We start from the raw sequence: 27874 nt of genomic DNA on the forward strand, positions 1-27874 counted from the left end.
CGTGTGTTGGGGCCTTAGACCAGGCGTGGCTTCGTCTTGCGGAGGCCATAGGGGTCGGGACGGGCACGTCGCTTGCGAGGCTTCCAGAAGTCAGGGTCCGTGAGCGGCTCCTTGGGTCGGTTCAACTCTTCCTCAATGGCAGCCGCGCGTGCAGCACGCTTTTTCTCCTGGAACAACTTGCGAATAGCCTCAGCGTCAGCAGCGGCCTCTCGCTCAGCTCGGAGGGTCTCCTCGTTGATTTCGTCCTGGACGGTAGCAAGAGCAGCGTCGGCGCCACCGGCTTCCTTGCGCTCGATACGGGCGTTGCGGGTGCGGATCTCGTCGAGGGCGTCGGCAACCTTCATCTCGCGCTTGGAGTCAAGCATCTTGTCCTCGAGTTCGGCCATCTTGTCGCGTTCCATCTGCTCCTCCTTCTCGCCATGCTGTTTCTCAAGTCTGTCGAGAGTCTGCTCCTCGGTTTCGTCGTTGTACTTCTCGTCTGTGTTGTCGCGCCAGACTTCGAAGTTGCGCTTGGCACCGCGTTCACACTGGTAGTCATTGTCTGGGTTGAATGTCAGTCTTAGTAGGCCACGCGTGGGAGTATGCTTTCATGAAGACAGTGGACTATGCTGCATGAAGTCATGGGATTAAACTTACTCTTGGGGTCGGTACGGAAGGTGATCTCGCCACTGCAGCGGGTGCAGCGGATGTAGAAACGGAAGATTTGCACCGAAAGGTATCGCTCCTCGAGAGTTTCCTTGCGGGCGTTGAATTTGCGACCCTTCGGAATGTACTCACCACAGTGGGTACATTTCATCGAGAAGGGTGTCATGAGACGACTTGCAGAAAGCTTGGGCTCGTTGCCATCCTTGCGAGAGCGCTTGGACGAGCGCTCGATCGCCGATGGATCGAAATCCGGCGGATAGTACTTTGATAGAACCTTGCGTTCAGCCATTTTGCTTTTGTGGTCAAGGAAAGGAAGTGTTGAAGAAGGTAGAAACTCACTTTGGCCTCGGGTAATTTGGCTGGATCCATGATTGCCGATAAGCAGGTCACGTGCGATAAGCGAGTCCCGTGCGATAAGCGCGTCGAGGTTTGTCGAGGTCGCGAGGTCGCGAGTTCGCGAGTTCATCCACGCGTCTCGACAACCTTGCCAACGAAGTGGAAGCCCATTAGGAAGGCGCGTTCGGGGGCTCCTTCCTGTCCGGCCTACACTTGAGGGTCTTCCAAATGCCTTCACAACCCAAAGCTTGTTCATACATGTAGTTTTGATTATGGATTCTCTAGATACTTACGTAGAGTGACCATGTTGCTAGATCCAACGTATCTGTAGGGATTAACGTGTCCATAATTAACATAGAGAAGTTTGAACTGGGGAATTGAATGGGTTTCCCGTAGCACCGGTACATATGGTATACAGTAGACCCGTGCCTATTGCATTTTAAATGCATAAGAGAGCAAGTTTCACATATGATGCTCAATAACCATAAGCATACAAATTAGGTAATGTCTTGCGCTTGATGATGAGGCTACTAACTTTGCAAACGGTTTTTCTCTTCTTCTACATATGTTGTCGTGCCAGTAAGGCGCGCACGGGCCACTTTCAAAATAGACCCGGAGTTACCCACCTTGCTTGGGCTCCTTCTGGGCTCTATGTCTTTGTGAATTTATTTTCTCAGGTCTCCGTTATGGAAAGGTTTCTGCGCTCCTGGAGGCAGGACGCGCTGAACCGTGGTCAGCATGATTCCGCAATCTACATTGGGGACAAAGTCCTAGCGCTCACTAGTAAGGACGACAACACATGGATATACAATCGGATACTGACTGGCTGCCACAGACAGTGATTCTGACGCGTTTTGGCTGGCTCAAGTACACTTCTCAAATAATAACTTCACCCGCGCCCTGGCTCTTCTGTCCCGCAAGGATCTCGTTTCTCGAAGCACCGCCTGTCGCTACCTTGCTGCGCACTGCTACATCAAACAGAATCAATTCGATCAAGCCCTCTCCATTCTCGGCGAACACAATCCCACGGACCTCATTCGCAATAACCACACCCGGCGCAAGATCCAACACCAAAGCCATGTCACACTGCGCAACGGGAAGAGCGCGACGCCGCGCAGTGATCGAGCGGAGGAGCGAGAGCGTGAGGATGCCAATAATGTCCGGTTTGAAGCTGCCATGTGTTATTTACGGGGACTCTGCTTCGCCAAGCAGAATGCGTTTGATCGTGCCCGGGACTGTTACAAGGATGCCGTGCGCATCGACGTGCAGTGTTTTGAAGCATTTGACCAACTCATGAAGAATTCCCTAATGTCTCCCACGGAGGAATTGGAATTCCTGGAATCACTCGACTTTGATTCCGTTTCATCACCAGATCCAACCATGGCACAGGAAGCCGCCCATTTCACGAAGATGCTTTACACCACTCGTCTATCAAAATATTCCTCCCCCACCATACTCTCCGATGCCACCGAAACCCTCTCCACACATTATAATCTTGCAGAGAACCCGGATATCCTTTTATCCCGCGCCGAAGCTCTGTATACGCAATGTCGATTTGCAGAAGCTCTGGAATTGACGTCCTCCATCCTCTCCACATCTCAATCAACCGACCTGACCTCCACAAATCCCAGCATTCCCGCCCAAAATAACCTCGGCCATGCTCCAGCCATCTATCCGCTCCACTTGGCTTGTCTTTACGAGACCGGTGCCACGAATGCCCTATTCTTACTCTCTCACATGCTCGCCGATCACTCTCCCGAAGAGCCTTACACATACTTAGCAATCGGAGTCTACTATCTCTCGGTATCAAAGGTAGCTGAAGCGCGGCGTTTCTTCTCCAAGGCCTCATTGCTGGATCCCCATTCGGCCCCGGCTTGGATTGGATTTGCGCACACCTTTGCCGCAGAGGGCGAACATGACCAAGCTATCGCGGCGTACAGCACCGCTGCTCGACTTTTCCAGGGCAGTCATCTCCCCCAGCTCTTCTTAGGAATGCAACACCTTGCCCTAAATAACATGTCTCTGGCGCACGAGTATCTATGTGCTGCTCATGCTATGTCAACGGGAGCTGCCCCGGGCTCTGTGCCTTCTCTTACACCTAATCCGTCAGGGATCGTTTCAGCCGTCGGCGGAGACCCACTGGTTCTCAACGAGCTTGGAGTTGTCTTTTACCATCAGAATCATCTTGGCGGCGCCGTTGAATTGTTTGGGCAAGCACTGGCGCTAGCTACTACGCTCCACTGCGAACCTAGCGCCTGGGTGGCTACACGGGCGAACCTGGGTCATGCCTTCCGTCGCATGGGCCGTCTGTCCGAGTCCCTTCGTGAATTTGATGAATGTCTTCGCGTGGGCGCAGGAGGGAGCAGCATGGGCTACTCGCCGTTTTTGGGTGGTGGTACGGGAGGCTCAGCGGCGATCGCAACCGCATCCGGGGTTGGGGGCTACGAAGATCGGGGCCTGACGGGCTCTCTTCATACGTCTCGTGGCCTTGTGTTACTGGAGTTAGGACGAACTACAGACGCAGTGACTGCCTTGCATGAGGCCGTGCGTGTACTTGGGGCGAGTGGCGGCGGCGATGCCGCCGGGGGTGCTGGTGTGGCCGGTACACTACTTTCACGTGCACTTGAGTTGTGGGCCTTGGAGGGGCGACAAAATGATCGCGCGGCTTTTGAGGAAAGCATGCGGGAATCTAGTGCAGCCTCTAAGCGCCGGGGATCTAATCGGTCTCGTGAACACAAGGGTAAAGAGCGAGTTGCCGCGGAAGAGATGTCTCGCCGACGTGGACGTCATGAGTCCTTTCTGGAAGAATGGACGGACGAGGCGCCACGTGTCGCCACGCCCCCGGCTGAAGATGAAAAGGTTGAAATGGATCTTGATGAGGAAGCTGACGGGCTTTTACGCCGAGCTCTTGGCCGTGTACGGCACAGTCGACAACGTCGACCAGCAGTACCTGCCACCCCGGACATGGATACTGAGACCCCTGCTCCATCCAGTGGCCGCAATCGGGGGATACGACATAGTCGGAGTCACTCTGGACATTGACAAAGCTTTCAAAATCCTGGCCCCTCTAGGTGAAATTTTGCATTATTTTCCATGCATTGCAGCGGGAGTTTCTGTGTGGAAATTGGCTTGGGTTGGGCAATGGCTGGGCAATTGCTGCATTTCACACTAGAGAATCAAGCAGACATTGTTAGACAAATAGCTTATCCTTCTTTTCTACGGCATGGTACTCCAGATGTAGTTCAAACACAGCCCTGTGGATCTGACTTTATCCCATATTTGGGACTATCTTCCTATACGAGCTGCTCTATAGTATCCTATCAGTCAGAGGCATATAAATTAAGAGACATTGAGATTAATATTCCAAGACAAGGTTCCCCAGAGCCCCAAGCCACCACAAGCCAGAAGAAAAGATAGTTCACGCTTGTGGTCTTGGCATTGGGTTCTTTGTTTCCTTTTTTGACCTCCCTCTTTTTTCATCTTTCTCATCTCTCTCGCTATATCTCGGAGGATTATTCCTGTCCAACCAATCTAGTTCTGTCAACCCAATCAAAAACCAATCAAAAAAAAAAGGAATGTCATTCTTTGAAAATGCCAAAAAGGAACCCAAACGAGACCAAACGATGACGCCGCTCCCCCCACTGGGGCCGGGCTGAGGCTTGCCAATCCGTTGGTATTTGGGGGCTTAGGGGGCGATCGTCCAGAGTCGCCCATCATTGCCCTTTCCGGGGAACGTTTCAGGGCTGCCTTGATCGGCGCCCCTTCTCTCTTTCCTTTCCAAGTTCTTTCCTTTAAGATATTCAGATACTCTATACACTCCTTAGACAACCCCCGATCACTCCCAGATCATGCCGTGCCAGCCTGGATGTACACCATGACAGCCTCATTTCTTATCCGACCGCGCCGCGGCTTGTCGCTGCTGTGCGTCATAGCCGCATTTAGCTTCAGCGTCGTCATGGTGATTTGGTTTGGCATGAACTCCGACAGAGAATACATTCACCCCATGCTCACTCAGTTAATCCCCGCCGGACACTGCGCATGCGAATCCTCTACTACCTTCCAATGCTCAACATGCCTCACCTGTCCCGAACCGGCCTTCCTTGACCTTGAAGAGATCTCTCCCGCTTGGTCCTACGAATACGCTCGCGACGGTCGCAATGAAGCCCTCAGTGATAGCCAGTGCAAAGCTGCCTTCCCGGGGTTATTTGAGGATATCGCGCGCGGAGGCAAATTCTGGTCTTCGCACGGTCGCTTGTCATCGGCGGAACTCGATGCGATCACAATCCAACATGGTATGGCGCGGGCTTTTATCTCTAAAGGCCAATTATATGTGGTCATGGCGAGATCTAAGGGTGAAGATCATCGACGAAAAATCCTGGGGACATTAAGCTCAATCCATCGTGCGCTGGCCGCCGACCCGAGACAAGCTTTTCGACCTGACATTGAATTTATTTTCTCGGTGGAAGACAAGGTCGAGGATGTGACCAACTCCGAATTACCGGTCTGGGTCTTTTCGCGCACTCCCACTGAACAAGGGGTTTGGCTCATGCCAGATTTTAGTTTTTGGGCGTGGGATAACCGTGATAATTACATGGGACCGTATGACCAGGTGGTGGAACGAATCAAACGATTGGATATTCCCTGGTCTCAGAAAACGCCTCAGTTAGTGTGGCGGGGCAAGCCCAGTTTCGCGCCGAAATTACGACGCGCGTTAATGGAGGCCGCTAGAGATAAATCGTGGGGCGATGTTAAGCAGGTTGATTGGCATACGGGTTCCAACGTCCTCAAGATGGAAGATCATTGCCATTACATGTTTATTGCGCATGTTGAAGGTGTGTTTAATCTATATTTACTATGGGACTTAGGACACCAGCTGACACTCTATTTAGGTCGCTCTTATTCGGCTTCATTAAAATACCGACAGGCTTGTAACTCCGTCATTGTCGCACACAAACTTCAATTCATTCAACATCACCACTATCTTCTAGTGGCAGATGGTCCCAATCAAAACTACGTCGAGGTCGAGCGCGACTTCAGCGACTTATCTGAAAAGATGGAACCCCTGGTCGCCAACACCGAAGTTGCCCAGCGCATCGCCAACAACAGCGTCACGACCTTCCGTGAGCGATATCTGACCCCCGCCGCTGAAGCCTGCTACTGGCGGTCTCTGTTCGATGGCTACGCCAATGTGTGGAACGGGACCGTCGAGCAGTGGTCCAAAAGGGAGGAACGCGAACGAGGCCTTCGATACGAATCGTTTGTCCTTCTTGAGAGCGTGAAGATGTACGAATTCGATGCTGCTATCTCTGAACAATGGCAGGCGATATTATGATTCGCAACCGAGTACGGCAGACTACATACAACCTACAATAATGTGTTAATACCTGATGTCTTGGGATAAGGCCAGGATAGATGCGTCGGGTGATTTTTTTTGAAGGCGTTTTGGGGTCGACGTTTCCCCATGTGATACCACGAGAGCGATTATCTTAGACAATTGAACAAACAATTTAGCAGTCGTTTGATTGCATTTCATTCTGTCAATCCCAGTTTGCTTCTTTCTAGGGTGCTTCTCTATCTTCTACTCGTACACCCACTCAGTCCAGTCATAATGTTACCACCCAATACGCCCGAGCTCATCCATTGCACCTCGATCCCTAACTCTGAACCAGTCTCCCCATTCACGACTTCAGCTCGGTCAACATAACCCGACAACCCAGCGGCGCCAAGATCCCGCCCTATTCAAGTCAGCATATATCCAATACGCCCAAACCCAGAAAATACCATACCGGCGTCATCTTCAACCGATATCCAGGATCAACAACCCAACTAACCCTCCCAAGCAAAACAAACAACAAAATCTTCACCTGCAACAACGCAAACCCCTGCCCGAGACACTTGCGCTTATGAGCATTAAACGGAATATAAGTCCCCTTGACAGTCTCCCTCCGAAACCTCCCCTGCATCTCCTCAATACTCTCCCCCCACCTCTCAGCCCGGAACTCTCGCGCATCATCACCCCAGACAGCGGGGTTACTATGCACCGCCCACGCATTCCATCCTACAAACGTCCCCTTCGCAATAGGAAGTTCTCCACCCAGCATCGCAGGTTGCAATGCAACACGGTTAATCAGTTGACAAACAGGTGGGAATAGACGAAGTAGTTCCAACACCACGGCTGTGAGATACGGTAGACTATTGATGATTTCCTGTGATGGGTTCGGGTGTGTTTTTGCCGTTTCGAGGATCTCAACCCGTAGTCGATCCTGGATATCGAGTCGTGTGCCCAGTTGCCAGAACATTGAGGTTACGAGTTGTTGGGCGTTTTCATGAGCTGTTAGGAAGGTTATTTTTAGATTGTCTCGGAATTGCTTCTCGGTTACGAGGCCGGATTTGTAGGCTTTGCCGAGCATATGTGAGACCATTTCTTCGGTGTGATCTGTTTCATCGCGTTTGTGGAGCATTGCCATTATCTTGTCGTAGAGACGGTTATCGAATTCGTGCATGATGTTGTAGGCGCGTTTACGGGATGGGAGGAGCCAGGGGAAGTGGTCGAGATCGGGGAAGCTGAAGTACATTGGTTTGAAGAGGGTTGCTTTGATAATTGATTGGAGAGATTCGATTCGGACGGTGCCGTTTGGTTGGCCCAGGCTCTGGGAGATGGTTAGTTCAAGTTTCAGCTGTAGCTTAAGTATTGAAATGCATATTGGTTGCAAAGAGGACGAGGTACGGATACCTTCAACTCCAAGTCCAGAAAATTCTCACCCATAACATCCACAGCCCATTTCTGTACATCATCATTAACCAAAATCCCACTATCAACACCAGTCCCTTTCTGCAATTCAAGCAAAACATCAACCAACTTCCTCGACTGTTTCAACAAAGAACTCGTTTCAAAAACCTTCTTCTGCAATCCCGCCTTCATAATCCCCGTATAAAGTCTCCAATTCTCGCCATGTGCATTGATAATATTATCCCCAACAAGCGTCGCAATAACAGCATGCGGGATCTTAATCTGACTCCCTGATTTCGCGTAGAGTTGTTCATTGCGGAACATATCGGTTAACCAATCCGGTCTTGAAACGAGGATACTCCATCGTCCGGCGAACCAGACTATCACGGCACCGTGTTTCTCTAGGGGGGTCCGGAACCAGCGTTCGTAGATCTCGTCCTGTCCCAGTGAGGACCAGAGGCCGAGGATTGAGACGTAGATTGGGATTCGGGGGAGGTTGGGGAGAGTTCGGGGGATGTGGAGGTACCAGGTTAGGAAGAGAAGAGGGGGGAGAAGGAGGGTTAGCAGAGTTGAGAGAAGGATGGAGAGGATTGTCATTTTGAGATGTGTTTGGGAGATTTGGAAAATTGGGAACGGGTACTGTCCTGGTGGTACTATATAGCGCTTGTCGAATGTCTATGTTTGGAGCTGTGCCCTAAGTGATGCAACTGGTGTCAGCGGAAGTCAAAACGCCCGCACCGATGACACACTGTCCACCATGACTTTATTTAGTCACATTTCTACTGGTGTTTACTGCTAGGTGGCTTTGGATCTGGGTAAGGTTTGGTATATCTGGGTTGAAATGTGGTGATGTATATATGGTAAGAGATATATATTGCAACGTGGCAAAGGTAAAAATGTGTGACAGTCTTCTTGCTGATGTGTTGATGTCCTCTAGACCCAGCAGAGCCGACTATTCTTTGGACTACCAGGTAATAACAGAGCCATAAATAGACGTGAAATACCTTCAAAATGGAGGTTATAGGACTGGCGTTTGGAGGAAACCTAGGTCTCCATCGCCCTGGATGATGGCAGCTTCAATCTAATCGGTGCCTTACTCGGCCTCAACTGGTAAATTACTTGCCACCATTCTATTTGGACTTCTTCAAAGAGGCCCCCTTGTCATATAAGATACAGGCATTCGATAGGTTACTTCTATATTATACCCATTTGGGGGTGCGATATGATATCAAAAGTCGAAATGGAATATGATATGAACAAGTCATTACCAACCCTGCGACTGGTCGTCACACATGCACCAAGCTTCTGCAAGATAGCTGTTGTCTAGACCCCTACTGAAAGCGTAGCAGACAGCGAGAACCCGTAAAACACAGTGGCTATCATGGCAATAGCATTCAAATGGATAGCCATTGCGTGATTTCGCGCGAAATTGCGGTTGGCCCGATGCACTTTTGACGCATAGGAGTCGGCATCGGTGCCCTCACTCTCTGTACGTCAAATTAGTGTCCGACGTTAAATTAAATGAAGCTTATGAAGAAAAACCCACCTTGTATAGCCCTCCTTACCAACGTCGCGGTGGTCGTCCGAGGCCCATAGACGAACCAATTCAGACATCCGGTCAAGCCAGCCACGGTCAGAGGAGCTACACTCCATGGGTCTTGAGCCAGTGATAAAATGCTGTACGGTGGATGCGTTGCTGCCGTCAGCGCTGTGAGTCCGACCTGCGTTCCGAAGTAGATGGGGAAGAGGCGCTTTTGCAGGGCGATGAACTCCTTCATTGGTAAAGCTTGGTAACATATTTTAGTATTAACAAAGCTCTGTGTATGGTTAGTCACAAGCTCGCTTGTCTCTCTGAGGGACAAGGGACGTACCTGATAGAGCTCTGTTCCGAGGAGAGCACCATAGGAGAGAAGGTGATATGGGAGGAGATTGCCCACTGTCTTGAGAAAAGAGTCCATTCTGTCACGTTCTGATAGAAGTATACTTGCTGTTAATGGGAGAGAGGAAGAAGAGGTGGAGGAGTGAGAGGAGTTGGGGTGGCCCGGCCTATGGAGGCTTGGCGGCTTAGTTGAGATGTCGACCAAGCTCAAGGCTGATGGCCGTTAGCTTTCATACGTTGCAATCGTAGCCAAGATTTGCTTAGATACTTCGCGAAATCATATAACTTGATTGGTTGCTGCATCATGTACATCTTAGCTGACTTTCTATATGTACTACTATAATGTAAACACTATATTCCGAGTTGTATGCTGAATGGGCTGCACAGATTTCTTTCTATTTCCAAACTGCCATAGCGTAGAAGAGGCCAAAGTCACTTGCGGCATAAAACCTCTGCATTACCTAGTTACACAATGAGAGTTTTGTTCCAGAATCCAATCCAGCGACAAACAAACCCGGATCTTCCGCCCCTACGGCTGGATCTCACATGCATCTATCCCGGGAGGACGGATGAGCGGTCACGTAGGCACCACATGGCAGTGCCTTAGGTTCACAAAGGAACTTCATTCATCCTCTGAACTGTTGGGCCGAGAGTGGAACTCAGCCTGAGTGTCAATTCTGTATGACGCCATTGCGTAGATGGCTGCTTCGTGAGGTGTTTAGCGCCATATCCCGGACTATTCAACCAATTCAGAAGGTAATGTAACCTCCCCAAACCCAGAGTCAGAGGCTACGAGATAACTGGCGGGTTTATTCAAAACCCCCGGAGTATATTCACCGTGAGCTCGTTCTTGCAGGATCAAAGGGCCAAGGAACGACGTGTCTTATTTTTAGACTTTAGATCGGATCAAGTTGTACTAGCTGTACCAACCTGTCACCATAGCCCTGGTCTTCCTGTCTTTCTGTGAACTGTCGATGAGCGGTCTGAAGGTCAATAAACCCCAATAGGAGACCGCCTAGTTTATTCTCAGCTTGAACACAACATCAATGTTGTCCGTGCCACGTGTGGTCCGTGGAATCAGGATAACGGCTGAATTCGGACATACCCGAGCCTACAAGATAGCTCGACGCCACATGTGATTTGAAGTATAAGTAGGCGGGGATAAGGATCCAAAGTACCGGGGCCAGGTAGGTTACTGGAACGGTAACACGGTCTTGCCACGCCAAGGGGTCTAAAACAAGTTTAGCGGACTCAGACACACGAGTCCTTGAGCCAAGGTGGATCAGAACGGAGGGTTTCATCGAGTTTGCCGAATCCCAGACTGTTGGAACGAAGAAACGAAAGAATCCAGGGCCGCGAAATGTCCATACACACGTCCAGGCCGGGGATGGCCTCTGATTACACCACCTCGTACGACCCTCCTGAAACCTTCTCCCAGACCCAACTCTGAGAGCGTTCTAAAAGAGTTGGCTACCTGAGAAAGGCAGGTAGTTTGACGTGTCCAGAACAGCATCACGCGGCTGAAAGGCGGAGGTTGAATCATGGCTTTCAAATCAGATGGCTGATCACCGAGGATCCGTTGTACAGGCTGAGTGACACAGTGAGATCAGGCGTGATTTTCCCTCGTGGGCACACGGCCTGTATAAAGCAAAGAGAGACTGACGGTGATAAATCTCTTTTGATTCTGAGTTCCTGTGCTGAACATCGCTCGAAACATCAGAACTTTATATGAGATATGCAATATCCTCGAACACGATCATATCTGTCAAGGCTATAACACAGCAAACCTTTGCAAGATGAAGGTGGAAGATCAGTCTAGTCCCAAGGACGAGGATATTCTCAGCCAAACGCAAGATCCACTGGAAAGAAGGAGATTGCAGAACCGCCTTTCTCAAAGGAATCACCGTAAGATATTCCGAAAAGAGAAGATAGGTTTGGAATTGACAGAACTAGGTCGTAAGATCAGAGAACGCATTGCTAAGCTTCAAGAGCGCGTCATCGCCAACGAACTCAGAGCGGCAGCTGCTCTCAATGGATGGGATCAGGCGTATAATCCATCGCTCTTTCCAAGGCCTCACTCCACTTCCTCGGAAAATGAGCTCGGGTTTACCTCGCGAGATGTCTCGCCTTTAATCCCAGACCAACGTACTTCATTCATGCCGTCATATCCTTTCTTCGCGCACTCGTGGCCAAACGACTTCAATACATTCCCACCAAATGAATATCCTGGTGACCTATCCCAATTCACTGGAGTCAGTGAAGCAAGTCCAATATCTCCTACCACAAGCGCCCCAGCACAACTAAACCACAGCATGTCACCGCCAACTTCTAGTCTTAGCGAGACATACCGGGAAATGATGGACACACCGGAGACTTTGATAGACTCCTTGTCTACATCAGCGCCCAATCAGCCGCTGTACTACGTTGCGACTGGTCAGTACTCCAGCCACATGGTATGGAAGTTATTCTATAAATCAAGCAACTGACAAAAGACAGAAGCTGCATTGCCTCAAATAATTCAGGTCATCAATGCCATGTCTCCCGAATACAAAGTGATTGTGCTGGTTCCTCCAGAGTCTCCGGCATCGGCTGCTATGCCTTCGTTCCCTTCGCCTCTCTCTCTCTACGGTGCTAGTACTGGCGCTGGTCATAATGGGTTGGATCATGGTCCTGCAACACAGCAGCCCAACTCACAAAACATGGGTTGTCCGTGTTATCCTCATAATACCCACACTGCGCCTGCTGCGCAATCTGCTTCAAGGCCGTGGATGGGCGGTGGCTCATATGCACAAACTTGTACTTTGCACAAGACGGCAAATCCAGTCCCTCCAAGGGGGGCGTTTCCGGTTAGGATGCTATGAGTCTGTTGTGGCCGTGTACCAAGATAGAGGCGGTATGGTAGGGGCCGACAGTGATATATATACAAAGAGTGGGCATGGATAAATTGTGTATATATCATGATTTATACGATCTAGAGAACAATACTTACAGGTTTTACTGAGACGGAATATTGATAGAGCATATCTCAGACAATAGCGGACTAGAAGAGAGATACTATTAGGCTCACTGTGTCAATGGAGATACTTTGAGGCATAGATTGAACCAGAAGACACCTCCGAACGAGCAGAATTGAGGTAAAACATCGAATTATTCAACATTATCTTTTTACTTCACAGTTTCCCGTATTTTAGCGGCCCTTAGAGGTTGCCCAAAAGGTAAACAGGAAGAATCAAAGCTTGATGGAAGTACGACTGACCAGACACGGAAGTAATTCGGAGACCCCAGTCTTGAAATCTATTGGATATTGCATTGAAGACTTGTGTACTTGCTTCAATAGTCGGCAGATTCTCAAACATAAGCCAAGCATGCGAGTAAGAAAACGAGGGACCAAGTGCAGACAGAAACGAATGACAAAACAACATATATCAAAAGCCAAGACACATCAACATCTCAGTCACAGTGGATTCGCCACAGTTCCCGATCACAGTCACTGATATATCCAGTGCGAGTATGCAGCATGGCAAAGTTATCACTAATCAGCAAATCACCCTTCTCCCAACCAAAGCGCAGACAAACTCTATAGTCATATGTGATGCGATCCACAACCTTGACCAGATCATTATCGTCATTCTCGATCGAAACATCGCAGGTCGAGAATTTGGTCTTGGTTGAATCCCACGGCTGATGCCAACGTAGACATGGTAATCCAGAGATAGGATGCTTCACGATCAACGGCAGATTCTTGAGTTTCGCATCCCAGAATCCATCGTTATCCATAGCCCAGGTGATCTTTTCAAGGCGATCAGCAGACCACGGGAGAGGCAGGTACCGCCAAAACAGCCTGGAGCTCGCAAACAAGGTGTAACCATTGCCCCTGGGCGCAGTGGCAGGACAAGTGAAGAACTGATACCCCGGCGGGTGTTGGACTTTCGTCTTCTCACCCGTTTCTGGGTTGGTGATCTCGTCAAACTTGAACATCCCGTCGAAATGCATCGGCATAGCCTCGTTCGAAGTCACATTGTTACCCATCTTGTCAGAGCGTCCGTTGTCCCGTACCTTTTGGATTATTCCAAAGCTCCATTGGAGAATAGTTCCCAGTTCTTCGCCCTTCTTGACGTAGAGATCTTCCTCCAGAGTCTCGGAGAATCCACGCAGAACAACTGGTGACATGCTGTTTGACAGCTGGCGGACCTTTTTCATGGGGATGGAGCGGATCGACGGCGGAGGATTGACATTGTCGATATCGGCAGGCCGGATGATGAGTCCACAGGGATAAAGATGCTCAAATTTGACAGATAAGCCGTCCTCGGTCCAGTCGAAGAGAGATGACTTTCCGCGGAAGAAGTATGGTTTTCCGTTCTTATAAATGAGATCGTGCGTATCGCGTACGTCTTCGGCGTGGACCGTTCGATATGAACCATCCAGTCCGACAGCCACAGAAGAGTGCCAAGGTGTAAACCCCAGTGTTCCTCGAATTTGTGGAATAAGCGAGATAGAAAGCTTCTTCTCGCCCGCAGACTCGTGGATTGACAGTCGGACGTAGTCTTTGCGGTTGGCTTTGATGGCCGCCGCGAACATTTTGCCACGAATGATCATTTGCCGTGCCGTATCGGCAATCTGTGCTTGTCGAGCGCGTTTTGACATGGCTTTTGTCTCCTGGTGGGCTAGATCCTTGGTGAGGAATTTGATGTAGCCTCGATATGTCAGACAAGTATCATTGTCGGTTTTGATAGCCTCCGTCGCGTTGAAGCTCGGGTCAGCAAATCTGTACATCAATTCTCGGCGGAGACAACTAGCGTGAGCTAGATAGAAGGCCTTTGCGGCCTCTGGTGTTGAGGATTGAAACCATGGATGCTCGAGAAGTTCGAAAAGACGAATGAATTTCACATGATGGAGCTCTTTGTCGATGGCCATCTTTCGCAGGGTCTCTCCGTAGTCCCAAACGGTTTCATCGGAGACGCCCAGGGTATCTAGCGAATGTTAATATTGAAAATTTCTGAACGTACGTCTTCATGATTTCATTACCATTGTATACAAGCCCATCCGAGCTGATATAGACATCGGCCCCAGGGGCGTATACTTCACCGATATTTTGGCAAAGTCCATTCAAATGAGCCAAGGCCAATTCTTCACCAAAGTCGGGCATATTTCCCAGCACTTTACTGCTCGCATTGGGTGATTTGAAAGGAAATGCGGGCAAGATCATGCGGATTGGCTCTTGTTGGTCAATCTGCTCCAGAACAATTGGAACAAACGACTCAAAGCCCTTCCAGGAAATCCCCGACTTCTCAAAGTCAACACCATAACTTTCGATAATTTTCAATACTATCATAGCCATAGCTTCAGTTCCAGAGCCATTTGAGATCTCCGAGGCAATGGGTCCGTCGAGCACTTTTAGTTCGTGTTCGTTGATCCCATCGTCATTTGAGGTGATAGCCGCCGGATTGGCGCTGTCATATTCGGAAGACACAATCTCCATGTCCTCAGTCTCCATACCAGCTTCCTTATTGGGCATTCCATTCTTGAAGGGACCGATTTCATTCTCGGTAAGAGGGTAGTATGTAGTGGGAACAAGGTCCGCAGCCGGTGCCAAGGCGACCATAGTGACTTGAAGTGGAAGGTATGTTCCCAAGTGGGATACTCTGATCCAGTCACCGTTCTATCGGGAGAAGATATGAGAGAAATGCTTGATTGGCAAGTATGTATTGGTCTCACTTGAGTCCCGAGGAAATAGACAGGATGTGTTGTTTTATCCAGAACCAGATGCTGCTATATAACCAGCATCAGCTAGAACACTGACCTCTGGACAGGAAATTTGGAAAGTTCATCCCTCGTTCCGATGACTGTAACTCCTGATGCGGACTAAGATGTCAAGTCTTAGATTCAATCTAGGGCATCCCAGGCATGAATAGCCATCACTCTGTACCACTTGAGGGCATGGTTTCCTACTCTATTCCCATTAATGTGGTCAGCGTGGAGGGGATTTGTCAAAGAAACCTTTATCAACTTAGTAAAAGGCTGGAGGTTGAATACTGCCCGGCCGAATCTAAGAAGCTTAAACCCAGAAAGCTTCACTTATCCTTTTGTTGGTGTCAGCAAAAGTGGTGGAGAACTGAAAATGAGGTGACCTGAGGGATATTCCCAGAGTAAATGAGCATGGCCTCCATTATCCAATAAGTGTGATGACTAGGGATGCATCAAAGTTCCAGAGCCATTGGACAGGCCGAATGCTTGGGGCCTATATCTGTCAATGAGGCTACGCTTCCAAGGTTAGTCTCGGGATCCCCGGCCGCCCACTGCCAATGGTAGCAAAGGACGACAAACCTGTCTGGGTAATCCTATGTAGATTCAAGACACATGTAACCTTTGTGACTTGAATCGCCCAAAGCTGAGCGAAAAACTCGGTCTGATCCACAAGGTGGTATAGCAAGAAAGGATTCCAGCACAAGAGTCCAGCCGCCGATGAACTGTGAGAGTGTATGTAATATGTAAAATAACGAGCTCAGTGGTAAGATGGTTCAAGTTTCCCCAAGGATGAACCACCAAGGAATGTTTATTTGCGGAAATTGTACTTGTGACATCCTATTGGGTTTACAACGTGAGATGAAAATAGTACAGAGAAGCATATATTGCCTAATTGAACAAGGTCAACTACACGTGCTGTGATATGTGATACCTCTGCTGCGTTCAAATTTGATTCCACGCTAGTGCTTGACTATGTGGATTAATAACATCTTGATAATCATCTTGCAGCTCACTCTTTCAGCTCACGCCAATCATACTCCATCAGTCGAGCGATGAATGCCGCCATATCATGTGTTGTCAATTGACTAACAAGGTAATATGTGGCGTCTAAGCCCGAGCTTACCCCTCCCGCCGTAAGAAGCCGAACACTGCGTCCTTTTAACAGACCCGCATCAAGGTATCGCTTGTGCAGTACGGTCGTAGCAAGTTCGCCCGGGGAATTGGACTGAGCACAAATATCCCGAAGTTTGTCAAGAGCATGGTGATGGGTCGTCACAGTCATTCCACCCAGTAAACCTGCGGCCCCGAGCAGAAAGGAGCCGGTACAGACCGACAGCAAAATCCTGGGGCCTGTGAATTTATCTGCAGAAAGAGCTGCAAATTTGCGAATCAAATCGATCTCCGGTGTGTTTCTTTCCATTAATGGCTGTAAAACTGGCGGGGGGCCACCAGGGACGACCATGATATGAAACTCCGAAATCTGATCGACCGCATCTGGCAAAAGCAGGTCTGCGTGAACGGTGAGTGAACTTGCGGCACAAATGGTAGGGCTGCAAGCGACAGTTTTGATCTCGAACATTCTGTTGGGGTTTTCTGGGTTTTGGTTGTGCGAGACATGGGATAGGACTTCGATTGGGCCTGCAAAGTCGAGGATGTCTGCGCCTGGAAATAGAAGAACCGCGACTTTGTAGTACTTTTGAGGGGATTCAGAAGACATAGTTGCGATGGCAAATTGCAATCTGGTCTAGCAAGACGTACCTAAGTAGGAGTCGTCTGGCGAAAGCGTGGGTAGAATGAATAATAGCGGTGGTGATATTCCTAGAGCTGATTTTGGGTTTCGCTTGAAAGAGATTAGAAAAGCCGAGGTGAATTTTACCTTGAAGGGTTCTGACTCTGCTGACTCCGATACAAATAACTGGCCGACTTTGTACGACTTTGCTCTCCGCATTCACCGATTCGACGGTTGGAGGTTCTCGCAAGGTGTCCAATAGCATCGGTAAGCTGTCTCAGATGTTAGAGCAAGGAGTCCGGGGAAGTAAATGTCTCAAATTGAATAATTGCATGGGTAACCCAGGAAGATAAGATGTAAAACGATAGGAGTTTAAAACTCCATTGGGGTAGAATCATGAATTGTAGGTCAGAAGACAGAGATATCTGGAGTGCCTGAGGCCAAACAGTCCATTCAGACTGCTAGTTCGTACCTTCTCAGCGCCATTACTATTAATGTCATTCTCACTGTTATTTGACCTTCAATATATCCTAGTCTTCTGGTTATATCCACAACTGGTCTTGGTATATGCATAGATCCCGAAACGACCGCGCCCTGCACGACGTAGCGACTCTGCAGAATATATTGCAAGAACAGTCATGAATCATGTCAGAGTCATTTATCTCCTTTGTAGTTAAAAACAGAAGTCCCGATCTCGTCGACTTAGGGCTAATATTAGTCATATAATTCCCCAGGTCTCCGGGGATGTGGACACTCTGACTCCCCCGCCATCCAGGTGGGGAATGGAACTGAATGCACGGACCGTCTTCAGAGGAAGATTCACGTAGTTGTCGTATAGCTATGATGCGGTTCGTAGGGCTGCTCTAGTGGGAGGGGCGGGCTTCGGATTTGCATTTGTGAGTGCATCGGAGAACTACAGCTAGCACATTAGGTTGGAAGTATTACGATACTGTGATGAGATTCTATAAAAGTATACACATACTAAGCGTCCAACGGCGCATATCACACTTTGTCCATTCAACTCGTAAAAGATGCCTCCCCTTCAACAAATTTAAGGGCATAAGTTTCAAAAAATGACGACAATCATGAGATGGACCAAAAAGAGAAGACTCCTGCGCCACGCTGAAGGAAAAAAAAAACAAGTAGAAATTAAACGCTTTTCCAGGGGGCGTCCCCGATCGCTAGCCCCACAGGGGTGGATGAATATACTCTGATGCGCGATCAAGTATACTGGGCATTGACCATTCACCACTACCAGAGCTTTCTGGCGTAGGAGGCGGAAGAGAACCAACGCTAGGAGTCATGCTTGCCGACACAGGAGGAAGTGATCCCATGGAAGCGGAGGTCGGGTTGAGGTTAGGATGAGTGAGGTACGCGGGCGCACCAGTACGTCCCACTGAAGAACGCGTATTTGGATTCCCAAATGCGGCAAGGAGCTTTTGCAAAGCACGATGCGTTTTCGCGAGTGACTTTGCCCATTGCGTTTGGGTATCAGGGGGCATCCCAGCCGGAGAAGTTGGATCCACCACCGGAGCGATGGGCCCTGGGGGGTTTGTGGTGCCCGTGACCGGGTCGTAAGTGCCGAGGGTTTGGGGCGGCGAGGTCATATTGGCTACATTGGGAGATTCATTGGAACCATAGGCTCGCTCCGTGCTTGCTCTCTGGGCAATGATACCTTCGAGTGAATGGAGAAGATTCCACACATTCGGGTCCGCTTTCGCCTCGTCGATGACGGCAAGCAGGAATGCGGAGCTGATCGCCCGCTGCAAAGCAATCCAGGACCGAGCTGCGTGAGAGCTGATATTGTGCAATTCAATGTACGCTTCAACAGTAGTCATCAAATTCACCACGCAATTTTCGCGCATGCTCGCTGCGCTGGCGTCACTGACATCAGCCATTGGTTTGAGCGCTGGCCGGCAGAGCTCAGAGGCGAAATAAGAAGAATGCAGTTTCAACACAACTCGCTCGAGATGTTGCGTAGATGTGGAACAATTCCTTGCATCTCGCAAGTACGGTTGTGCCTCTACCATGATCTTCTGGATGCGTTCCTTAAAGACTTGTATGCTTTCCAAGCTTATTTGCGCGTGTGGGCTCAGCATACGAATGCGGACAACCTCTAGTGCAAGCGAAATGACTCGAGACAGAGTCTCAAAATAAGATAAATCACCAGGTTTTGAGTCGTCTCTGTAAGCGATATCTGGCTGGCTCACTGCAGTGGTAGATGGTCGATCGTAGGAAAGCGAAAAATGGCTGTCTTGCCATGCCATGGACCACCTATTTATGTTAGGGCCACATGCTTAGGTTATGAAAATAAAAAGAATTCCCTTACCAGACATGTCGTCGGCGATATCGTTCAGCTGACGAAAATCGACTTGACTCTACATGGAGACCGAGTGCCAAGCCCATGCGAAGAGTCATGCCAAGCAAGACATAAGAAATTCCGGGATTCATATTGTATGACAAGACGTTCCCTATCACAAGGAGAGTTTGAATTGCCTCAATTGTGGGCTGGGACAGGAAGTTTGTCATGCGGAGGCACTGGTAGGAGCAGCACACTGTTTGAAGTGTTAGCCAATGACTACATCAAATGCTTGGCGTGGATCACATACCATAAACCTGCGAGGTCAATTCCCTTTCCTTGCTGCCATAATCGGATGACTGACATCCAGAGGCAAGGATAGCAAACAATAGTCCCAGGTACGCAATGCTCACGCCGAAAGGCTTTTGTGCTTCGTCTGCATCGGCCATGTATTCTCCACCGAGAGATGTTCTTGTCGCCAAAAGAAGCTCCAGGGTGTTCTCAAACTCAAAGATGTCCTCTAAAACGGGATATATAGCTCCCGAAATGTCCCTGTAGTAGTAGAATAACCTGTAGCGACAAACGCTTGTTAGCACAAACAATCTCAATCGAAAGTTTGATTCGAAAAGACCACTCACTCTCTGCACTGTTGATCACTGGGAAGGGCGCTGCAGACAGCAGTGATATCAAATGTTGACATATCGGACGACCATAGATCAACAAATGGATAGGTCGCAGACTCATTATCCAGACCAAGCTTAGGGAGTATTCCTCCTTCCAAAAGTGCTTGAAGTTGATCAGACCCAGATTGGTTGTTGAGAATATAAGCCAGAACAGAGCGAGATCCCAAATGGACAGTGCCTTTGCCTAGAGTATTCGCAGCGTGTATGCCCTCGCGTTCTGGCGAGGCACACTTAGAACGGGAAGTCGCCTCGGGACTCTGTGCGCTGGCGGTGTCTCGGGAGGCTGGGAGCCCATCTTCCGCCCTCTCCAGCCCAACTCGAAGGGAGGAAATAGTGGATTCCATTTCTTGCAATCTGCTGCGCACATTATCCCATTCCTCGCGGGCGATTGAAACTCGACCACCACCTGCAGCAGGAATGTGAGGTCGGCTCGAGGTCGGCTCATGTTTTACTTCTGCTGGAGTTTCATCGTACGCATATGATGTCGAATATTCGGGTATGGGTGGAGTTGGAGCGCTGGGGGCAGCACTCTCATGAAAGGCCTGCGATCGCTTCTTGGAAGGGCGTTCATAGGAGCAAAGGTCTGCATGGTCGCGCTTAACACACCCGTCGCACGGCAGATTGCGATCGCATTTGACTTTGCGCGCATGGCATGGATAGCAGGCTTTGGGCTCACGGGCCTTGCGCTTTGTGCGGATGATCGCGTCTACCTGAGCCTGCGGCAAATCGGAGACCGCTCTATTCGGCGCAGAAGCCATGTCGGAGGCAACGGACGGCGAGAATGAAGTCGATGGCGGATAAGGCGATGTCATTCGGAATCAAAAAAAAACGGCTTCAGTGCAATATATCCTTAATCGGTCTCGAGGTTGTCTGGTGTCAGCCTATACAGCAGTGTTTCATTCGGTCATCGGCAGCATGGAAGTGGAGGACCGGAGCGATTTAGGAGTTTGACAGTGGTTTCAACACATTGGCGACAGGTACAGTTCCATAAATTCATTAGTTAAAGCAGAGTAGCATGTTAGGCAATGAAAGCTCGATTTGAAATTGCACCCGATTTGTTCAAAGAAGCTGGGATTAAGCGCCGGGGCAATGCTACAACGGCACGTGACGTGGGGCGTCCAAATGCGGAATTAAGCCCTACGTCAGCATTGTATACCCGCCAGGGCTTAGAACTTCTAAGCCTCAGGATTTTAAACCCCGGGAAGTATGGAATTTGCTAGAAAAAAAATTTCATTTTCCATGATTATGTACCTAATTATCTTAGGTAGTCATTATTGAACCCAAAGGCCCGAGGACTGATGTATCAGGCAAGAGGTTCAAACAATTGTAACTAATCAGTTAATAACTGTAACTTTATTCTTCCTTCCTGTTGAAAATACAGAAACAGCCCCCTAGGTGGCTCTCATTGCCAGGCACATTGTTGGCTCGTGATTCGGTACAAGCTGAACAGTGTGAGCTCCTCGTTGAGCGCCATAGACTCGCCCTCATTTCTCCAGCTCAAACTAGGGGCTAATTGATTGTCGTTAATTAGCTTGTGGCTTGTACTTACCGGTCTAATTGGGACTCAATCTGCAAAGCTTGTGGCATCCATTTCGCTCCCAGAGCCAGCTATCTCGATTTATGTGATGCAGGTTTCTGTCTTCGATGCTGTGGTCTATAGACCACTCCCACTATTGACAAAACATCAACCGCCTATGTCCTTTATGATTGGTCCTGGCGGACGACCAGATTTCACGGTAGGACCTTGCGCCCATATATATCATTTCCATACCCACTAATACTGTCCCTGTTTTGTAGGGGTTTTTTTCCCAACTTAAAAGCTCACCATAAATACACTGGTCGAATTCGCATACTCGGATCAAACCTTGCCAGCTTATTTCACTGCCAGGCTTTAGGATACGGATCAACCAGAGATTGAGGCTCTACAGGGTATTTGGCATCGCACTGCATAGCACTTACGACTTTAGTCCTATCGGCTCTTTTTGCTAGAAGAAAACTAAGGATCTACTCATGCAGAATATAATTTAGAATACAAGCCATTGTAAGCGCGTGTATTCTATTCCATTTTTCTCGTGTGGAACGGCACATTCTCCCGCGTAGGGAATTATATTGAACTCTTTAAACATGATCGGCAGACTATACCTAGGTAAGCGATTATTACGGGTCCCGCTCGGATGTATACAAGATATGATTGGTCTATTCTAATCAGTCTGGAATGATCTCGGGATATTCTACCGCATTTAGCGGGGACTCGGCAGAGTTTTGCAGATGTTCAGTGGGGTTGAGAGCTATACATCGATGATTGTAGCCATTTCCAGGAAATTCTTAGGCCCTTGTTAATAAAAGTTACCTAAGAACAACCCCTTATGATGATGATTATTTCGCCAAAACTAGAAACCGATTCTCCGATGCATTATTGGTCTGTTAGGGTCTTCTAGAATGGCTGAAGTCCCGCCTCCCTGATGGGGATCTTCGGTATACCCTGCCATAATAACGGGCTCGACGAGTGATTCAGTGGGGCACCGAGTACTTCAAGATAAATTGAGTTGGGCATGGAGGATTTATGTTGAGAGGATATCCGGAAGGATTCTGGCGTCGAAGGGGGATTATCCCGATTTTTATAGAAGTCAATGCGTAAAACACCGTTCTGATTCTTGTCGCTGGTTGAAATAAAGACAAAATAGTGGTTCAATAATAGGAGAGATCATTGAGATAACAATATTCTTCTGTCCTATGCAGCTCTGGGCATCTTTCGATGTCTAACGGGTGGGGCGGGTTCATTAGGACCAGGACGTGCTCGGGGCCTCAGCGCCCACCTGGATCCAAGGGCAGTTTTGCGAGAAACAGAGTCGGAGCTCTTCGAGTATCACCTGTGTCAGGTAAAGCGTCGCTGAGGTGGGTATTCGCAATCCACAAGCTGTCGTCGTCGCGCGGAGCTGACGCTGTATATAGCATTTGCCTCATGGGCCATCCAATCTGTTCACTCCGTTACTCCAACTCTACCTGGCATTGTACTCTGACCCATTTCGTCACCTTTTATCAGTATCCAGTATGGTAACTTCAAGTTCTACTAGCCCAGTCTGCTACCATCGGCCAATTCTGTTAAATGCCCCAAATACCCGGTTATATGCAGAAAACCACCCGATCGGATGGGTAATTTTACCCGTCGGACATCGGGTCCAGATAACCCACCTAAGCAGTATTGACTAGTGATTTTATCTATCTTCGCGCGTTTATCCTGTTTTATCATATTGAATTCAATCATCCATTATTGATACAGACAGATTTCTGTCAAATTCTACTGTGTTTAGCCCCATGGCCTGGGGTTCCGCAGTCGATCCTCCTTTATTTTGAAGATCACCCGAAAATCGTGACATCATGCCCCGGTGTCGTATAGGAACTTAAGCTCTGCGTACCACCTTGTTCCAGGGACGCGCATGGCAATCATATAAAATAACATCTGAATTGACCAAACGAGGATCTTCGGGGGGCATACTGTGCGAGTAAAATATCCATCGGGCGGGGGTTGTCCACCTGACGCAATGACTGCCAGTGAATAGGTCCGGGCCTGTGGATCTTTATGTTATTATGACTGTTTATCTAAACGGATCTCAAGGAGAGCTCACCCCTTTCATCCAAAATCTAGTTTTACCAGAATACTCGGCATTGAGAACCTCGAATTCATCCCAATTGAATGGCCTTCGCTCACACAATTGCACACCTTATATCGCTAGATTGTGGGCAATGGTTAGCCACAGTTGATTTGCTGTTTGACCAACAGCGAAGATTGAGAGAATGGTGGAATTTATTTATAGATGAAATGCAAACATGATGAACATGTAGGAATAAGACAGAACTTTCAAAAGGCTTCGTATCAAGGGCCCAAGAGGCTATATAAAGAAAAGCATATGGGCACAGTAGCATTAAAACAGCCATTGCTTTCATTTGCGGGTTTGTCTTCGACGGAACTTGGTTAGTTGGGGGATATCAAAGAAACAACTCAAGCAGGAAAATGTGGATTTCGCAGTATAAAACAAAGATGATCCCAGATTGCCAATATTCATTCATTTCTTGTTTTTTCAGGTGCGAATCGGTTAATTTTTTGCTGAGAAAAACAAAACTCGTGCACTGTAACAAGTTTGCGTATGATATGGGAAATATAGTAAATGGTCATAGAGCAAGCCTAAAAATTGATAGTGACAACCATCGGAAACATCATCACAGTTTAGACTTAAAGCTACTTGGGGCTGATATGGTAAGGCGTCTTTTCTGTGGTTATCCAGGCCAATGGGCAAGTCATGGGGTACCTGTGGACAAGGCACAAGGTCAATGAGTAGTCCCTCGCACCAACGAGTGAGTGGAAAATGCATGATTACATCGAACGATAATTGATGCCCTGGCAATGAATTTCAGAATGGAACGACATAACTATCTTGTGGCCCAAGGTTTGATGGCCTGAGGCTTTGCGGAACGGAAGATTCCCAGCCCCGGCTGACCAATTGAGAGTGACGTACCAGGTAGCTGCCAGTGTTTAGGTAGTGTTTAAGTCTGTCACCCAACTCAGCTCCGTTGACACTCACATCGTTTTGCTTCCCTCCACCTTGGACAAACCCCCATTTTTGCCATCACACCTGCTCTTAACTCCCCTCTCGGTTTTCTTTTCCAGCTTCGATCACCGAAACCCGCCAAACCAGCTCAAATATGGAGCATAACCCCCGCGGAGCACGATGAGGCTGTTTCTCAATTCTGTGCTATGACTGGAACTCCAGCTTCAGATGTAAGCTTTTTGCTGAACTTGTCTATAATGTGGTCACTGACTTTGAGTGCGTGATTGTCTAGGCTCAGGAATATCTTGCTGCCAATGGGTGGGACATCGAAGCTGCCGTCACAGAGTTCTTTGCGGAGCAAGACGAAGCATTGCAAGATAGCAACACTGGTGGCGAGCGACAACTAGGCACAGAAGGTAGCTCCGGAGCTCCTTCGGGGGGTAGAACTCTTGGGGGAGGTCCCGTACCAGCTTCATCCTCTGCCGCAGCTGAGTCCTCATCATCCGCCCGAGGCACTGCTCCCAAGAAAAGGTTTGCGACACTAGGAGACTTTGCTTCGGGAGGAGGAGGTGGCGGCGGTGATTCGTCCGATGGCAATGACACCGACGATCATGACCATGACTTCTTTACAGGTGGTGAAAAGTCTGGACTAGCTGTGCAGAACCCGGATGACTTGAAAAGGAAGATCCTCGAAAAGGCTCGCAAGTACGTTCTTTAGATATTGCCGGGTTGGATTAACCTAACTGACACTCAACCTTCAACAGAGCGCAGCCTCCTCCTTCAGACGACCCCCAGCCAAGGGAATCACACTTCACCGGCACTGCCCGCACACTCGGGGGTGATGATACGCCAAGTCAGGTTATTGAAAACCCCTCGGCGCCTACTCAACAGCTTGCCCAGCGTGTTCAGCGAACTCTTCATTTCTGGGCCGATGGTTTCTCCGTTGATGACGGTGAACTGTTTCGATCAGACGACCCCCGCAATGCAGAGATCTTGGACGGTATCCGCCAAGGCCGCGCTCCTCTGTCCATCATGAATGTTCAACCCGGCCAGGAGGTCGATGTGGAACTCAAGCAGCATGAAGAAAAGTACACCAAGCCCAAGCCGAAGTGGAAGCCTTTCTCGGGTTCTGGACAGCGCCTCGGTAGCCCGACCCCCAGTGTACGGAGCCAAGCCCCCACACCTTCGTCCTCCACGACTGCATCATCTGTCCAGGAGCCACCGAAGCCCACCGTGGACGAGTCAAAACCTACGGTTACCCTACAAATCCGTCTAGGAGATGGCACGCGGTTAACGTCTCGGTTCAATACCACCGCCACCATTGGCGATGTCTATGCATTCGTTGCTGCTGCTACCCCGGATGGCGCAAACCGCTCGTGGGTCTTGATGACGACTTTCCCCAGCACAGAGCTTAAGGACTGGGATGCCGTTCTTGGAGACATGCCCGATTTCAAACGTGGAGGTGTCGTTGTGCAGAAGTGGCAGTAAAATTCACTAATATTATCTTTCGTCTTGAGACTTTCCTTGGAGTGGTTCCAAAAAGCGAATACCAGTAAGGGGATTTGTATGGGTGAACGTTACATCACATGTCTGATATCGAAGGACCTCCATATTTACTACGTAGAGCAATGGCAACTCGCCAAACAAGCTCCGAATTCAAAATGAGTGACCAATCAAACCCAAGTCATGGATTGTTGTAGACCGAAGGTTAGTCAGAAGGCGATTGATAAGCGCCCGAATATCGGTCTCCCCACTCTTGAAATTCGTCATTGCGCTTTCAGTTGCTACAACCTTTCTTTTCTCCAAATTAAGCATACATTATACAATTATGCCTCTCGCTGGCGTGAAAAATGTTGTATTGGTACGTGCGCGTTTAATCCCTTGCAAGCGCTCATCGCGAAAAAAGAAGGCCATGCCCCTCATAGCTTATCGATAACGAGGGCACAGCTAGAAGCCATGAGCTAGAACATTTCAGCGCAATTTCTTGGACATGACTGACAAGCCATTCTGGGATATTAGGTCCTTTCCGGCAAAGGAGGTGTGGGCAAATCCTCCGTCACCCTCCAACTCGCCCTCGCGCTCTCGCTCCAAGGCAAATCCGTCGGAATCCTCGATATCGACCTGACAGGACCCTCAATGCCACGCCTAGTCGGACTCGAAGATGCAAAGATCACACAAGCACCAGGCGGATGGATGCCAGTACCAGTTCACAGGGCTGATCCCGCAGCGGAAACCGACGCCTCATCGTCCTCAACACAACCCAAACGTGGTTCCCTCCGCTGTATGTCCCTGGGCTTCCTCCTGCGCGATCGAGGCGACGCTGTAATCTGGCGCGGGCCAAAGAAAACAGCTATGATCCGCCAATTCCTATCAGATGTCTTCTGGGGCCCCACGGATTACCTGCTCATCGATACGCCTCCCGGAACGAGTGACGAGCACATTGCGCTGGCCGAGCAGCTTCTCACGCTATCCACCACAGACGTAGCTGCGGCTGCACAAACAGGCTTGCCTCGACTTGCTGGTGCGGTTCTTGTTACGACGCCGCAGGCTGTGGCGACATCGGACGTGCGCAAAGAGGCGAACTTCTGCGTTAAGACTAAAATTCCTGTGCTGGGGGTTATCGAGAATATGTCCGGATATTCTTGTCCCTGCTGTGGGGAGGTTAGCAATTTGTTCTCCAGTGGAGGAGGACAGGTGATGGCCCAGGAATTAGGTCTGCCATTTATGGGCAGCGTGCCTATTGATGTGAAATTCGGAGAATTGATTGAAGGGAAGATGGAGGCGGGGGATAGTGATGATGACGAGGATGATGAGGAGAGCTCAAAGACCCAACCACAAGACACTCCCGCTGAACCTGATAATCGGCCGCTCGTTGAACGATACCGGGATACCTGGTCTTATCCTCGATTTGAGGGATTCGCGCAGACCCTTATAAGTGGCATCGAGGGCCCGGTTGCCGTGTAGCAGTGTTGTTCATGGTGGAAAAGTGTTTTTGATTGTTTTCTAGCGACATCCATCTTTCCTGCTTTTATTTGCATTGCATCATATAGAAGGTGTTGGCAATTTTTGAATGTCAAATCATTCAATTGATGAATCAGTCTACACTTTGATCTTGAGCACGTGTTAGCTTCTCGCCCAAGAACTAATCTTCTTGCAAGAGATGCGATTCCCCCCGATCCTTGAGTCCCGAATTGCCAAGCTCGTTGAACACGTTCTTTTCCTCTCGAGAAGTGAGAGCGTCATCAAAGCCGGCTTATCTACCACGGGTACCTCTTCCCAAA

The 27874-nt window shown here is 49.1% G+C and overlaps 11 protein-coding genes across 11 annotated transcripts; 5 read left to right on the top strand and 6 right to left on the bottom strand.

Moving 5' to 3' along the window:
- Window positions 1-14: 14 nt before the first annotated feature.
- Window positions 15-934, bottom strand: N7447_003085 (Saf4/Yju2 family protein; the record flags this gene model as incomplete). Its single annotated transcript, XM_057227360.1, has 2 exons — window positions 15-541; window positions 637-934. 2 exons carry the CDS (start codon window positions 932-934, stop codon window positions 15-17), a joined length of 825 nt encoding a protein of 274 aa, XP_057091376.1.
- A 733-nt stretch (window positions 935-1667) lies between these two features.
- Window positions 1668-4023, top strand: N7447_003086 (anaphase promoting complex subunit CDC16; the record flags this gene model as incomplete). Its single annotated transcript, XM_057227361.1, has 2 exons — window positions 1668-1764; window positions 1817-4023. 2 exons carry the CDS (start codon window positions 1668-1670, stop codon window positions 4021-4023), a joined length of 2304 nt encoding a protein of 767 aa, XP_057091377.1.
- An 832-nt stretch (window positions 4024-4855) lies between these two features.
- Window positions 4856-6313, top strand: N7447_003087 (uncharacterized protein; the record flags this gene model as incomplete). Its single annotated transcript, XM_057227362.1, has 2 exons — window positions 4856-5813; window positions 5871-6313. The coding sequence occupies 2 exons, from the start codon at window positions 4856-4858 to the stop codon at window positions 6311-6313; spliced, it is 1401 nt and encodes a 466-aa protein (XP_057091378.1).
- Window positions 6314-6659: 346 nt separating this feature from the next.
- Window positions 6660-8308, bottom strand: xanG (cytochrome P450 monooxygenase xanG; the record flags this gene model as incomplete). Its single annotated transcript, XM_057227363.1, has 3 exons — window positions 6660-6716; window positions 6768-7631; window positions 7715-8308. 3 exons carry the CDS (start codon window positions 8306-8308, stop codon window positions 6660-6662), a joined length of 1515 nt encoding a protein of 504 aa, XP_057091379.1.
- A 726-nt stretch (window positions 8309-9034) lies between these two features.
- On the bottom strand, window positions 9035-9669 carry N7447_003089 (DUF4149 domain-containing protein; the record flags this gene model as incomplete). Its single annotated transcript, XM_057227364.1, has 3 exons — window positions 9035-9198; window positions 9258-9528; window positions 9583-9669. The coding sequence occupies 3 exons, from the start codon at window positions 9667-9669 to the stop codon at window positions 9035-9037; spliced, it is 522 nt and encodes a 173-aa protein (XP_057091380.1).
- Window positions 9670-11386: 1717 nt separating this feature from the next.
- Window positions 11387-12451, top strand: xanC (transcription factor xanC; the record flags this gene model as incomplete). Its single annotated transcript, XM_057227365.1, has 2 exons — window positions 11387-12043; window positions 12083-12451. The coding sequence occupies 2 exons, from the start codon at window positions 11387-11389 to the stop codon at window positions 12449-12451; spliced, it is 1026 nt and encodes a 341-aa protein (XP_057091381.1).
- Window positions 12452-13040: 589 nt separating this feature from the next.
- Window positions 13041-15192, bottom strand: xanB (isocyanide synthase xanB; the record flags this gene model as incomplete). Its single annotated transcript, XM_057227366.1, has 2 exons — window positions 13041-14560; window positions 14616-15192. The coding sequence occupies 2 exons, from the start codon at window positions 15190-15192 to the stop codon at window positions 13041-13043; spliced, it is 2097 nt and encodes a 698-aa protein (XP_057091382.1).
- Window positions 15193-16344: 1152 nt separating this feature from the next.
- xanA (isonitrile hydratase-like protein xanA) lies at window positions 16345-17052 on the bottom strand (the record flags this gene model as incomplete). Its single annotated transcript, XM_057227367.1, has 1 exon — window positions 16345-17052. The coding sequence occupies one exon, from the start codon at window positions 17050-17052 to the stop codon at window positions 16345-16347; it is 708 nt and encodes a 235-aa protein (XP_057091383.1).
- Window positions 17053-18245: 1193 nt separating this feature from the next.
- N7447_003093 (putative C6 transcription factor) lies at window positions 18246-20858 on the bottom strand (the record flags this gene model as incomplete). The annotated part of the gene is made up of 4 exons (XM_057227368.1): window positions 18246-19338; window positions 19394-19619; window positions 19674-19933; window positions 20002-20858. The coding sequence occupies 4 exons, from the start codon at window positions 20856-20858 to the stop codon at window positions 18246-18248; spliced, it is 2436 nt and encodes an 811-aa protein (XP_057091384.1).
- Window positions 20859-24799: 3941 nt separating this feature from the next.
- Window positions 24800-26081, top strand: N7447_003094 (protein phosphatase regulator SHP1; the record flags this gene model as incomplete). Its single annotated transcript, XM_057227369.1, has 3 exons — window positions 24800-24823; window positions 24886-25298; window positions 25358-26081. 3 exons carry the CDS (start codon window positions 24800-24802, stop codon window positions 26079-26081), a joined length of 1161 nt encoding a protein of 386 aa, XP_057091385.1.
- A 340-nt stretch (window positions 26082-26421) lies between these two features.
- Window positions 26422-27557, top strand: N7447_003095 (Mrp/NBP35 family ATP-binding protein; the record flags this gene model as incomplete). The annotated part of the gene is made up of 2 exons (XM_057227370.1): window positions 26422-26454; window positions 26613-27557. 2 exons carry the CDS (start codon window positions 26422-26424, stop codon window positions 27555-27557), a joined length of 978 nt encoding a protein of 325 aa, XP_057091386.1.
- Between the last annotated feature and the right edge of the window lie 317 nt (window positions 27558-27874).

Source organism: Penicillium robsamsonii (assembly GCF_028829455.1).
Source record: "Penicillium robsamsonii strain IBT 29466 chromosome Unknown utg000001l_segment0_segment0, whole genome shotgun sequence".
Taxonomy (NCBI): Eukaryota; Fungi; Ascomycota; class Eurotiomycetes; order Eurotiales; family Aspergillaceae; genus Penicillium; species Penicillium robsamsonii.